General features: G+C 48.1%; 1 protein-coding gene across 3 annotated transcripts in view; it reads left to right on the top strand.

The window, feature by feature from the left end:
- Nucleotides 1-12,723, top strand: part of Syn3 (synapsin III) — a 441,204-nt gene that overhangs the window by 405,484 nt on the left and 22,997 nt on the right. For all 3 annotated transcript variants that reach the window (XM_074084313.1, XM_074084314.1, XM_074084315.1), the window contains one exon: nt 11,467-11,609. In XM_074084313.1, the coding sequence (XP_073940414.1) occupies nt 11,467-11,609 (143 nt within the window). The remainder of the gene's footprint in view (nt 1-11,466; nt 11,610-12,723) is intronic.

The following is a 12,723-nucleotide window of genomic DNA, read 5'->3' as shown; positions in this document are numbered from 1 at the left end:
GCTGGCCTCTGCACGGCTCTGGCAGGAGCCCCACAGCTGACAGCTGTGGTGGGAATGCATGACAAGACAGGAAGCCAGAGAGCCGGGGGAGCCACTTTTGCTATTTTTTAGACAGGGTCTTGCCATGTAGCCCAGACCAACCTCGAACTCACAGTCTTCAGGCCTTAGCTTCCTCCAAGAGCTGATATTACAGTCGTGTACCACCACATCTGGCTGACTGTTGCTCTTTTGTAACCACCCTCTCCCAAGAACTAACAAGACCCCATGAGAACTACATTAATTCCTTCCAAAGGCATCGACCCAGTCACTTCCCACTGGGTCCACCTCTTAAAGGTCCCACATCACCTCTTAATGCCTCCTCACTGAGGACCAAGCTTCCAACATACCTGAGCCTCTGGAGGTCTCACTCAAGCTATATCAGACATTAAACCCATCGGCAAACAAGCCATTGCAGAGAGTCACGGGTGCTAAGAAAACGAGTAAGAATGGACCAGGGCTGCCCGGGGCAGGCAGCGAGGAGGCACCACTGTGCGGCAGGTGGTTAGCTCATCTGGACTGAGACCTAAAGAAATCAATCACAGCTCAGTATTCGGGAAGATTACTCCAAGCAGAGGAGTGGGAAGTGCAAAGGCACTGAGGCAGAGAGAGGTTGTGTCTACATAGGTGAGTTGGCCATTCTTGGCCACCACAGTCCCTGTCCCTGCACACTTTGGGTGGTGGCATCTTTGCCTTCTTGCCTCAGCTTAAACTAAGACAGGGAAAAAGACCCATTTTGCATCACCAGGAGGCAGTTTAGGGTTAAGAGTAAGAAAGAGACCTATCTTTTCCCAAATTTTCTCTTATATCTAGGATGTCTTTTGGCCATATATGTATATTATTTTTCAACTAAAAAAATAAACTTTATTTAAAAGGATCGAGGTGGTCATTGGATTGCATTTTCCTGGCCATTTGTAATCTGCTTTCACTGAGTCACACTTAAAGGGAAGACCATGAGGATATGACATGATATGGACTGAATTGTGCACCCTGGAAATTCCTGTGTTAAAGCCTAACCCCCAATGTGATGATAGAGACGGGGCTTTGGGAAGTTTTGCTGAGGTCATGAGGGTGGGACCCTCCTGACAAGCTCAGTGTCTTTACAAGAGGAGATACTGAGAGCTTGCGTGCACTCCCTCTGCTCCACGTGAGGACACAACAAGGCGGCCATCTGCAAGGCAGCAAGAGGGCCCTCACCAGAACCCAAACATGCCGGCACCTTGATCTCAGACTGCCCAGCCCCACAGACTGTGAGAATAAGTATCCGCTGATCAAACCACCCAGTCATCATTAGGCAACTGAGGCAGACTAAAACATGAGCAGTGTAAGAAACATCCAGAACCAGTCATGGTGGTCACACCTGTAATCCCAGCACTCAGGAGGCTGAGGCAGGAGGGTTTCCAGTTTGAAGCCAGCCTGGACGACATAGAGAGACCCCATCTCAAAAGAACAAAAACAAAAATACAGATAAACAAACAAAAAGAAATCTCCGATCACTGGTGAACTCTGCTACGCTGACATTGGTTTTGTACTTCACAGCATCCTCTCAGGAGGAGTTCAGGAGAATGTCAGCGCTTTTCTTAAGGATTCTCTTAACCCCTAATTCCCTTCCCTCGCAGAGAAACCGAATCCTCTTACTGACCAAAGTGTCCTTTTCTCAATGGACACACAAAGAGGGACCACGCCCGTGACCGGACATTACCATTTCCCCTTTTAACCTCATTCTATGTACAGTTTTGGGTCCTCACCCCTATTTGTCTTTCTCCTTTAGCCTTGCTTGTTTTTAACCTTTTATTACGGAAATTTTCAAATGTACACAAAAGAAGAGAAAATGGTGAACTACAACCCCACACCAGTCACTCAGCCAACCATTATCCATTGATGGCCAATTTGGTTTTGCACACACCCCCGCTCTTCCTCTGAAACACTAGATACTGTTTTCGTTTTTTAAAATGAGATCTGATTCTCATAAATTCACCCTTGCATCCAGTTCAGTGGCTTTTAGTCTATTCACAAGGTGGCACCATCAGCCTCCATCCTGTTAGCAAACTGTCCATAGCATCCCCCCACCAGTTCTCAGCATTGGAAGTGACCCTCCACTCTGTCTCTGTGGATCACTGGACTATCTTAAAGCAAATCCCGGATATTGTGTCACTTCGCCCATAAATATCTCGGAATGTATTTCTTTCTTTTTACTTTTTGTTGTCTTGTTTTATGGCAGTGCTGGGGTTTGAACTCAGGACCTCACGCTTGGTAAGCAGGTGCTCTACCGTTCGAGCCACACTTCCAGCACTAGAGTGCATTTCTAACATATAAAGTCTTCTCTTTTTTTAACATAACCAAATGCCATTATTCCATCTAAAAACTTAATTTTTTCTGCTTTGATGAGACAGCATCTGGCTGTGTAGCCCAGACTGTACTTTCTGTGTAACCAGGTTGGCCTTGAACTCATGAACTTCCTGCCTCAGCCTTCCTAGTGCTGGGATTATAGGTGCATGGCACAAGGCCCAGTTGTATAATTCTTTAATAGCATCTCATATGTAGTCAGTGTTGAATAGTCTCCTGATAGTGGATTCGTTCTCACTGCGTCCAGTCAAGACCTGCATATCCACACGACTAATGTGGTCATGTTACAGATCTTTGAATCTATAACAGCTTCTGCTTTTTTCCCTTTCCCTTGTCATGTATTTATTCAGAAGAAAATGGGCCATTTTTCCCGTAGAATTTCCTACATCCCAAGTTCAGCCGATGGCAGCGCCATGGTGTTCCTCTACCACCCACACTGCAGGTGCACTGGTCATTAGAGGTGATGTGCTTTGGGTTCTGGGTTGTGGTAAGGACACTCCCTTGGTGGGTGGGGATTCCCTTGCATCATATCTGGGGGCAACCTGATCAACTTTCCTGTGATGTTAGCACTGACCCCTGGGCTCACACATTGCCTACCTGCTCCACACATTCTGGAGTTTCCAATCAGCCCTTCCCCAGTGGTCTTTGCCTTGATCGCATTGCCTCCGTCCATTATTGCACTGGGGATTGCTGGAGGGTGACATTCTTGCTCCTTACTCCTGCACTATTAACCAAACCTCATCAAAAAGAACATCCTGCATCCCTTTATTTACCCATTTTCAGAATGAGGCAGTATCTGAGTGTCCTCCAAGATGATAATGACTTTTTAAGTCATGATTAATAATTTGTTATATTCCAACGCATTGAGGTCATACACTCAAATTACCTCATCTTTGGCTAGAAAGAGCCCCTCAAGTTTATTCATGGTTTTGGCATGACAACTTCCCTCTCTCTACCATGACAAAATGCTTTCAGCTCATTGCACACATCCTACCTAAACCCCAGGATCAGCCATTCCCTCAAGGAGCCGGCTAACCATCAGTCCAATGATGGGTTTTAGGGACCACAATCTGGGTGCTGACTATGTTCACTGAAATTGTTTGGCAATGGTTCTGGGTCTTTTTGGTGGACACAAGAAAAAATATGTAAAAAATTTTTTAAAAAATGTATCATAGTTTCATACTGATATTTTAAATTCAAATTCCACTGGGGAATAATAGAGATTTAACTTAATTTCTTTGATTTTCACATTGTATTGCGTTTCTCTTAGACTTAAAAATCTTGAATCCCAAGACTGCAATGTAGTGTGTGTGTTTTGGGTAATATATATATATATATATATATATATATATATATAGAGAGAGAGAGAGAGAGAGAGAGAGAGAGAGAGAGGGAGGGAGAGAGAGAGAGAGAGAGATACATAGACAAGTAGCACATACATATTTCTTAGCAGTCTTTGCAAATCCATTGGATATTTTCCACTAAGGCTGCACAGTTGGTGTTGGGTTGGCTTGCTGTTATTTTTCTGGCTGAAAGACTAGTTCTAGAACAAGTACCATGTGCCAATTATTGATTAGTTGTCTTTATGTCACTCTCTGCTTTAACCCACTCCTAATATGGGCTGGTCCAGACCCTTTCATGTCTTGAAATATCCCTGTTTAACAATCTCCCAAGCTATGTGGTGCCCAGAGTTACTCAACACATTCCAGAAGTGGTCCCACCAGCGAGATCAGATAAGACTCTCTCCTCCCTCTGCCAGGAATACATCTGGCCTTTTCTTGCTTTGGGGGCTTTGTGCTGCTGTTCCTTGTCCTCACTTCATTTGGGCCTCTGTTCAGAGTTGTCTTCCCAGCCACAATCTGTGAAGTTTCTCCTCCCCTGCTTCCTTCATCTTCCTCTGCTTTATTCTTCTCCAGAGCATTTCCACCACCACTGCACCATCTTCTACTTGTTTGTTGTCTTTCTTTCCTACTTTCCCATTCCACTCAAAAGTAAGCTATGCAACAGTACTGCTGTATTTTAAACTATGTGCTAGTCAACTTTCTGTGACTGTTCCAAACACCTGAGGTAGTCAACTTAAAAAAAGCGAAGGTTTATTTGGGCTCAAAGTTTGGGAGATTTCAGTCACTGACAAGTTGGTGCTGTTGTTTTTGCACCTGTGGTGAGACAGCACATCATGGCAGGAGCTTCCATTGGAGAAAGCTGCTCACTTCACGTCAAGTTGGAAGCCAAGCAGGAAAGGAAAGGGCTGAGGTCCCAATATCACTTCAAGGGCACAACTCCAGTGGTTTCACTTCTCCTACTAGGCCACTTCTTAAAGGTTCCACCATCTAGTGCCGCAGGTTGGGAACCAATCCCCTTGGAGGACATTCCAGAACCAAAGTCTAGCAAGCACTTACAACACCACAGGTGGAACAGAAGTTACTCAATTAACTTGTTTAATGATTACATAAATGTATCCCCGGCTATCCATGAGGGATTGGTTCCATGGTTCCCCCTATACTGGAATCCACAGGTGCTCAACTACCTTATATAAAATGTAGTATTTCCTTCTGTGTACCTAAGTCGCCTTTATATTACATGTGTTACGACGTGCATTGTACACAGTAGCTATCACGTATTTTTAGGGAATAATGACAAGAGAAAAGTCTGTACATGTACTGCACGGACAGTTTTTCCCAAGTAGTTTCAGCCCATGGTTGGCTGAAACAGGGAGGCAGAACTCGCCAGGACACAGGGCTGATGGTGTCTGCAGATGCACCGGGTGCGCTAACGGATGCAGTGTTTCTTCGAGTGACTGGGCCGGAGGCTGGGGATGCACCAGGGAGAAGATTCTTAGGATTCTCAGCCAGATGGAGCTTTGAATCTGCTAATTATCTTGCTTCTGTGAATGCAGCAGAATACGGTGTTACTTCGCTAAGATCCACAGGGAGCTTCTTAAGATGACACCTCCAGGTCACTTCCAAACAAACTCCTGGTAATCCACATCGTCCCGTGCTCGGGCTCGAGTAGGGGGACATATTTTAACACCACAGGAGGACTCTGCATCTACCCACAGACAGAAAGCTCCCGTGCTTCTGTGTGTCCGTCCATCTTCCAACATCAGCTCTGTCACCTACCTGTTAACTATCCCTTTCAGCTCCTTATCACTGGAGATTTCGATGGACCTTCCCCATGCCTAATTCTAGCTGTTTGACTTACTGAAGTGACTTCTCTGGTCTTCACTCCCCTGTGTCTCACATGTGGAAAGACTGCTTTGCATCATTACATGATCTTAAATGAAATTATCATAATTATCCAAGGGTCTACCTAACACGGTGTCTAGCACACAGTAGGTGCTCAGTAAAAGTTGGTTCTCCTTAGCTGGATAACTGCTGAGTCTTTGTGGCATTGACTCACCAATAATCACTTTGCTTGACACAGTCACTCATCCAGACACAAATCTACTGCCTGTGAAACCCAAATTCCACGCCTCTCCTGTGGTCCATGGGATATCATGAGGCTTCCAGCTCATTGCACAGGTTCTGTAACACACTTAATGTCATGTAAATATTTATAGGCTAAACAAATGACTTGGCCAAAAGACTGGTCATCTGAGGATTAGATCAGATTCATCCATTCGTTCCTCATTTACCCGTTCTATCATTGTGCTCAGTTTTCTTTTTGACTATACTGGGGTTTGAACTCAGTGCCTCATGCTTGCTGGGTAGGGACTCTACCACTTGAGCCACTCCACCACCCCTTTGATTTATTTATTTTGCTTTTAGTTACTTTTTTTAAATAGGGTCTCGCATTTTTTCCAGGACTAGCCTGGATCACGGTCCTCCTACTTATGCCTCCCGCACAGCTAGGATAATAGGCGCACACCTCCACACCCAGCTAGTGGATGAGATGCCCTGGATGACCTCAAATCATGATCCTCCCGAGTAGCTGCCACAGAAATGGGGCATTGACTGCTGGCCATCAACAGGACCGGCCACATGAATGCTGGCACATACACACAATGGAACACTTTGCAGCCATGAAAAAGGAAGGAGGATCTCTACACACAACTATGGAGTGATCAATGTACTGCTATGGGTTGAAAAAAGAAGAGTGGGGAAGACTGGGAAGACACGCTTTCTTTTATCAAGAACTTCTGTGGGAAATACACATAGGAGCTTAAAAATGCAGTGGAGGGATAAGCCACCAACAAAGGGGACTGGTTAGCTATGGAGGGGGGATGAGAGGCATGGAATGGAGACTTCTCCACATGGACCTCGCTCATAACTTTGACTTTGGAACCAGGTGACAATGGTTGTATAATATGCAGCAAAATGAATCAGATGGAGGGGAAACAAAACAGACAAGATGAAGAGACTCAGCAGTATACCAAGCCGGTGGCTTGGACACAGAATTACTTCAAGTGACTAGTGGAACACAGACTCTCCATGCACTCCAGTCTCGTGGATGAGTTAACTTGTGCTATTGCCTGTAACTCATGGACCCTCATCTGCTCTCCTGAGCCTCCTTCTCGCTGGACTTTGCACTCTCTCAAGTAGAGGACCTGGCCAGAAGCTAAGACCGTGCATGGGGACCACTCATTCGTTCTTGGCACAGTGTGCACGAAACAGTAGAGGCTCCCAAAGAGGAAAGAGCTGACCTGACCTCACGTTGAGCTCACTGTTGGTGGAGAGAGTTGAGCAAAGGGTGGATAGCCTCTGAGGACATAGATGACCTTCCTCTCCCAGGCTGGAATTCCAAGTTTCCACAGGAGACCTCTAAGCTGAATCCCAGTCAGGAGATTCTGAATCAAATCCTGACCATTCTTTGCCTGTCTGTGTCCACTCTCCCGCCTTTGCTCCACAGGACAGAGCACAGGAGCATTCGTGCATGCATGTACTCACAAATGTGCACACACACACACAGGAAGGTAAAGCAATTCAGAAACCAGGAAGTGCGTTTATCCTGGGTGGGGATACAGGGAGGACAGAGGCAGAACAGACAAAGGGAGAGCCAGAATACAGAGAGAACAGAAGAACGTCAAGAAGCTGAGAAGCAGTCAACAAACTTGGAGGAGGGTTGGAAGGGAGAGATTAGAGAAAGACAAGAAGCAACAAGAGAAACAGAAAGGAGGAAGGAGCAGGAAAGATGACATTAACAGTTAGAGGAAGAGGATAAGAGAGAGGAGACAGAGGGAGAAGAGGAAAGGGAACCGGGACCAAGAGTGGGTACAAGGGTAAGGCTTCACAGTCTGACTTCATGCTGCAGCCTCAGGGCAGCACATGGGTAATTCCAGCTCATTTGGGGCCTCCTGTTTTCAGCTTGTCTTTGTGAACACTTGAAGGTTTCCAGCCAATAAATAAAACAGGGTGCCAGGGTGCTCTGCCAGGGCTAGGGGTCACTTAACCAGCCCCCTCACCACCTTGCACCCCTGGCCACAGTCCCTTCCAGCTCTGCCCACCAGGCTGCAGACCACCTGCCCCCATCTCCAGAGTCCCAGATTTGCTAAGATTTCCACGGACTCGCGACAGACGCCATTAGCCACTGACAGTGTAGCATCCAGCACAGGCATTGATGGAAAAATTCACCTTATAAAGGAAAGTTTTCCTGAAACACATTTTTTGCCTTTTTCTGAGCTCTGTATGTTTCCTTCCATTGCCCTGGCCTTCTCCCAACTATGAGTGGGTCTTCACTCAGCCTTCTTAAGTGCATGCCAGCAAACACATCCTGCCATCCACAACGTGCCAGGCATGAATGTTACGACTGGGAACAAGACTCGTCTGTCCCCTAAGGCAGGGACAGGCACAGAGGGTCCAGGGTGGAGCTGGGTTTTATGGAACCCAGATGTGATACAACTTGGCCCTCTGTTGGAAAAGAACATAAAATTGCTAGGGACATTTGACCAGGGCCTGTCCTGAGGCTTTGAAAGAGCCTGGGGACGAAGACCTGGGTTGCTTGCTCGATCTTGGAGAAGGTAGGGTGAGCTCCCCAACCGTGAGCCATCTGGACTCAGGTTCCCAGCAGGAGGCTGGGCTCACCACTGGGTCCTTGATTAAACCACTGTGTCTACACTTTCTCTCTTAGCTCTTATCTGTCCCCCTGTGACAGAATGTATGGCGCATTCTTGGGCTTGTATCATACTTGGGATAAAGTCCCACCTGCCATAACAAAGATGTAAAATGGTTTAAACGAGCCGGGACTTCTCTCTCCACTGATGGCCTGGCTGAAAATAGGGCTGGTGTGGAACCTTGGTTTCAAGGACCCTGACTTCTTGGGGATCATCCACCCCTCAGTCATATGCTCCAGGATGGTCCACATTTCAGCCAACAGGAAGAGGAGGGGCAAATAGAAAGCCCTCCCCTTCCTGGAAGTCCATACCCCTCCTCTCCTCTGCTCCTATTGGCTGTAATGTGGTCACAAGAAAGCCAAGCAAGAAGACATGTCACATTTGTTTCTGGTCAGCCATGTGCCCCCAAGTAAAGGTGTGTCATGACTGTGGAAACAGAGAATTGATGCTGTGGACAGGACATCTCCAAGGTGACTGGCTATGTGCGCTGTGAAAGCCGAGGTACAGATGACATTCTGGCTCTTCTGAAAGCCACGGGTCAGTAGCAGAAGCATGGATTCAATTTGCTGTCCTGTGGCTGTCTCCCCCATTCTTTCCGTCTGGTAACTCTGACCCCTTCCACCTAACCCCAAATATCGACTGAGGACAAAACCCTAGAATCATCCGAGGGACATGGGAGGGGGAAGGTTCCAGAAAGACAGGAGATATGGTAGTGTGGAAGCCAAACTTCACAGAGGTCACCAATTCCACATGCCACCGTGGGCAAAAACCAGATGAGGTCCCAAGAAACTCTATGGGATTTACCATTGAGGGGGTCAAAGGTGACCTCTGCCAAATCACTGTGGAAGGAGGGAGTGAATCCTGTTGAGAGTGGGCTTGGCAGTGGGCCATGAGGATGCCGTGACAGAGTGGTGAGTGACTGAGCGGTGGGATGAAGATTCTTCATTATGCTAATCCAGAGTGTGAGAATCAGTGAAAAGCAAGAGACCAAAAATGCATGACAGAAATATAGGTGAGCTGCTATAACAAGGACCAAAATGGCAGTTGCTTAACCAGGGGTGAAGTTTACGTCTCCCCTGTTAAGGGCCTGAGAATGTACAATGAAATGCTGACAAGGAGAGCCTCAGTACTGGGGATCCAGGTTCTTTCCATCCTATCACTCAGCCATGCTCAGCTTGTGGCTTCTGTCTCATGACCCAAAATGCATGCTCCTGCTCAGACCATCATGTACACATCCCAGTCAGAGTGAAGAAGGAAAATGGAAAGGGAAGTTTCTCTTCATCGTCAGGGTACAACTTGGAGGTTGCACACATCACATCTACTCGAATTGTTTTTGGCCAGAATTTGGAGAATTGGGCACATCTACTTGTGAGGAAGACTGGAGCAAGTCAGCTCCAGCTTAAACTGAGGGATAGCATTGCTAAAGGAGTGGAGCCAGCAGTCAGAGCCCAGAAACCCTCAAACAAGGGAGGCGTCATGATGCTGGAGGAGGAAATGATCTGGCAAGCTGAAAACGGGGTGGAAAACAGGGGCTCTCCTTTCCTTTTCTCCAAAATGGTCCTGAGAGCCATCACTGAGAAGCCAGGCCCTCAGAGGCTACCTGAGGCTCTCGCCCTAGTGTGGAACAACAGGCCTGCGCCCACAGACTCCCTGGGGATCAGGAAGAAAAGCTGTGACTGAGTCCACAGTCTTCCCCAGCTCAGGGTTCAGCTGCTATTTGGCCTTGGGCAAGCCAAGAAATCTATGCCCACATCTGTGAAGTGACCATGTCCGTGTCCACCCCCCATCCCGAGCTGAGCCCCACAGGAGGAGCTCTTGTAAGCTGTGAAGTTGGTGAGAGTGTGAGTGGGCAGCAGTGTGGGAGGGAGGCATCCATCCGGGCTGAGACTCAAAGGGCAAGGGGTGTGGTGAGAACCCGAGAAGAGAGGGGAAGAGAGAAAGGCGCTGCCCAAGGGCCAGCCCCGCCCTTGTCACCCTCCCATGTAGACCACCAGCTCCAGACCCCTCCAGGGTCCCCAGGCTCTTGTCCAGCATCAGAACACTGTACTGTTGGTATGAGGATAGGAGGGGAGGGGGCCAGTCTGGACAAGCGGGGTACCCACTGCCAGTGGGAGGGAGTAGTCCACCTGGCTGTCTACAGCGGCAGGGAGTCCGCCTTGGCTGTCTTGAGTTCACTAGAGCCTTGACCTCATCCCCTGAACTTGGCCTTGGGAGTTCTCCTGGGTGCTCTCCCTGACTCCATGACACCACCCTGTGTTCCTGGCCTCAGCCCAGTGACCGGTGGGTCTCTCCCAGGCCTCTGGACCAGCAGAAGCCAGTCTGTCTGTTGCATGCACACACAAGAACGTACACACGTGTGCACACACACACTAGCACCATGTACTATACACCACAAGTACAACATACACAGCAATCACCCCACGCACACTGTGAACACACAAAAACACGCTACACACATGCAGACAGCACTCACATGCACCACACTCCCCACACCACACACACATACACACACTCCCTTCTTTCTAACTGGCCCCTCTGCACCCCCATCAACTCTTCCATTCGATCCTCTACACAACTGTTTGATTTTTCCAAAACACAAATCAAGCCACTTGCTCATTTAAACTTCTCCTTCCTCTCCCTGCTTCCCAGAGCTTTCAGGTTAAAATTCAAGCTCCTGATCAAAGCTATCAGGTGTCCCCCCAACCTCACCCAACCCTCCCCACACTCCTGCCCCCAGCAGCCAGGCTGCACACCTGGTCCTCCCCCCCCACTGTGACTCCTCAGGCTCTGGACTCTGAAAACCTATTCATACTTCCAAACCCCTTCAGAGCTAGCCTCTTCTCTAAAGGGTTCTCCACCTCCCGTTTAGAGCCATACCTTGTGCAGGTATGGAGTGGGATGGTTTGTCTCCTGTGTCTGTCCCCCTGCTGAGCTGGTGACCTTCTCCACATGGGGCCCTCCCACCTGGTGTAGGCAGGTGCTTGGTGGAGGCTGAGTGGACAGATGGTACTCACTCCTTTCTTCCTCCCATACAGATCAAAGTGGAAAACCAGCATGACTACCAGGATATCACCAGTGTGGTGGCCATGGCCAAAACCTACGCCACCACTGAGGCCTTCATCGACTCCAAGTACGACATCCGGGTCCAGAAAATCGGGTCCAACTATAAGGCGTACATGTGAGTGCCTGGGGCAGTGGCAGGGGCTGGGGGCTGGTAGGAGATATGGGCGCTTCTTGCCCTGTTTCCTTTGTTTGCACATTGTGACTCCCTTTCTGTGTCCTCTCCTGCCCTCTTCCATCAGCAGCTTGTGTGCTGTCACAGCTCATCCAGGGAAGGTCTGTCCACCCAAGCAAGGGCTGGCCCCCCTAAAGAAAGAATGAGGCTTAGCCTGTTTGGGGGGACTGCAGCTACATGCAGTATGTATGTCTTCAAAATTCAGACTGAAAGAAAGATATTTGGAAACAAGGCATTTCCTTGTGGAGGGTTTTGGATTTTCTTCCATTCTCTTCTGCACAAAGAAGCAGCATGTTGGATTTGTGTGGCTGAAAAGAGAACTGAGGATCGTGGACTGCACAGGGGTTCATCTGGACCCAGTAAACCCAGTTAGGTGGTGACATCAGGGTTCTCTGGCTGCAAGCAACAAAAACCACATCTTTCTGTGGTTTAATGAGTTTTTCTTTCTTTTTTTGCAGTCCTGGGGATTGAGCTCAGAACCTCATGCTTCCTGGGCAGGTGCTCTACCCCTTGAGCCACATTTCCATCCCCTATTTAATGGGTTTTTAAGGCAATTTATTAGAAAATAAGAAACTTAGAAACCAGCAAAACCCACTAAATCACCAATTTCAGAGCCATTAGATCCAGAGTAGCTCCAGGAATGAGAGACAGTCTTCATGACCCTGCCCCTGGGCAAGGAATCCACCCTCACCATCTTCAGTGCTTAGCTCAAAACTGAGTTCACGAGAATAGTGATCATTTGTCCAACTTTGGTCACATGCTGTTGGTCACAATGACTGGCCAGTAGGGACAAAGGCAGAAAACCAACATGCAGAGCCCCAGCAGAAGGAAATACGCTGCATCTAGAGCAAAGGGAAGGAAGGCCAGGCAGCACAGAACAGCCCACCCACACTTGAAGCGGGTCGGCAAAGGATGGACCCCACTGGGATGATAAGCTTCATGGGGTTCAGGAATAGATGAGAGAGCTCTAACAATGGAGATCTCTTATCTGCTCCCAGACCCCTCTGTTTTTGGTTCCCCTTGAAATGAGACCCCAGAGAGCCACGTGTTGCCAAGC

Source organism: Castor canadensis, chromosome 8 (assembly GCF_047511655.1).
Source record: "Castor canadensis chromosome 8, mCasCan1.hap1v2, whole genome shotgun sequence".
NCBI lineage: Eukaryota > Metazoa > Chordata > Mammalia > Rodentia > Castoridae > Castor > Castor canadensis.
Note: the sequence above shows the minus strand (reverse complement) of the source record. Positions and strands in the feature narration are given on the sequence as shown.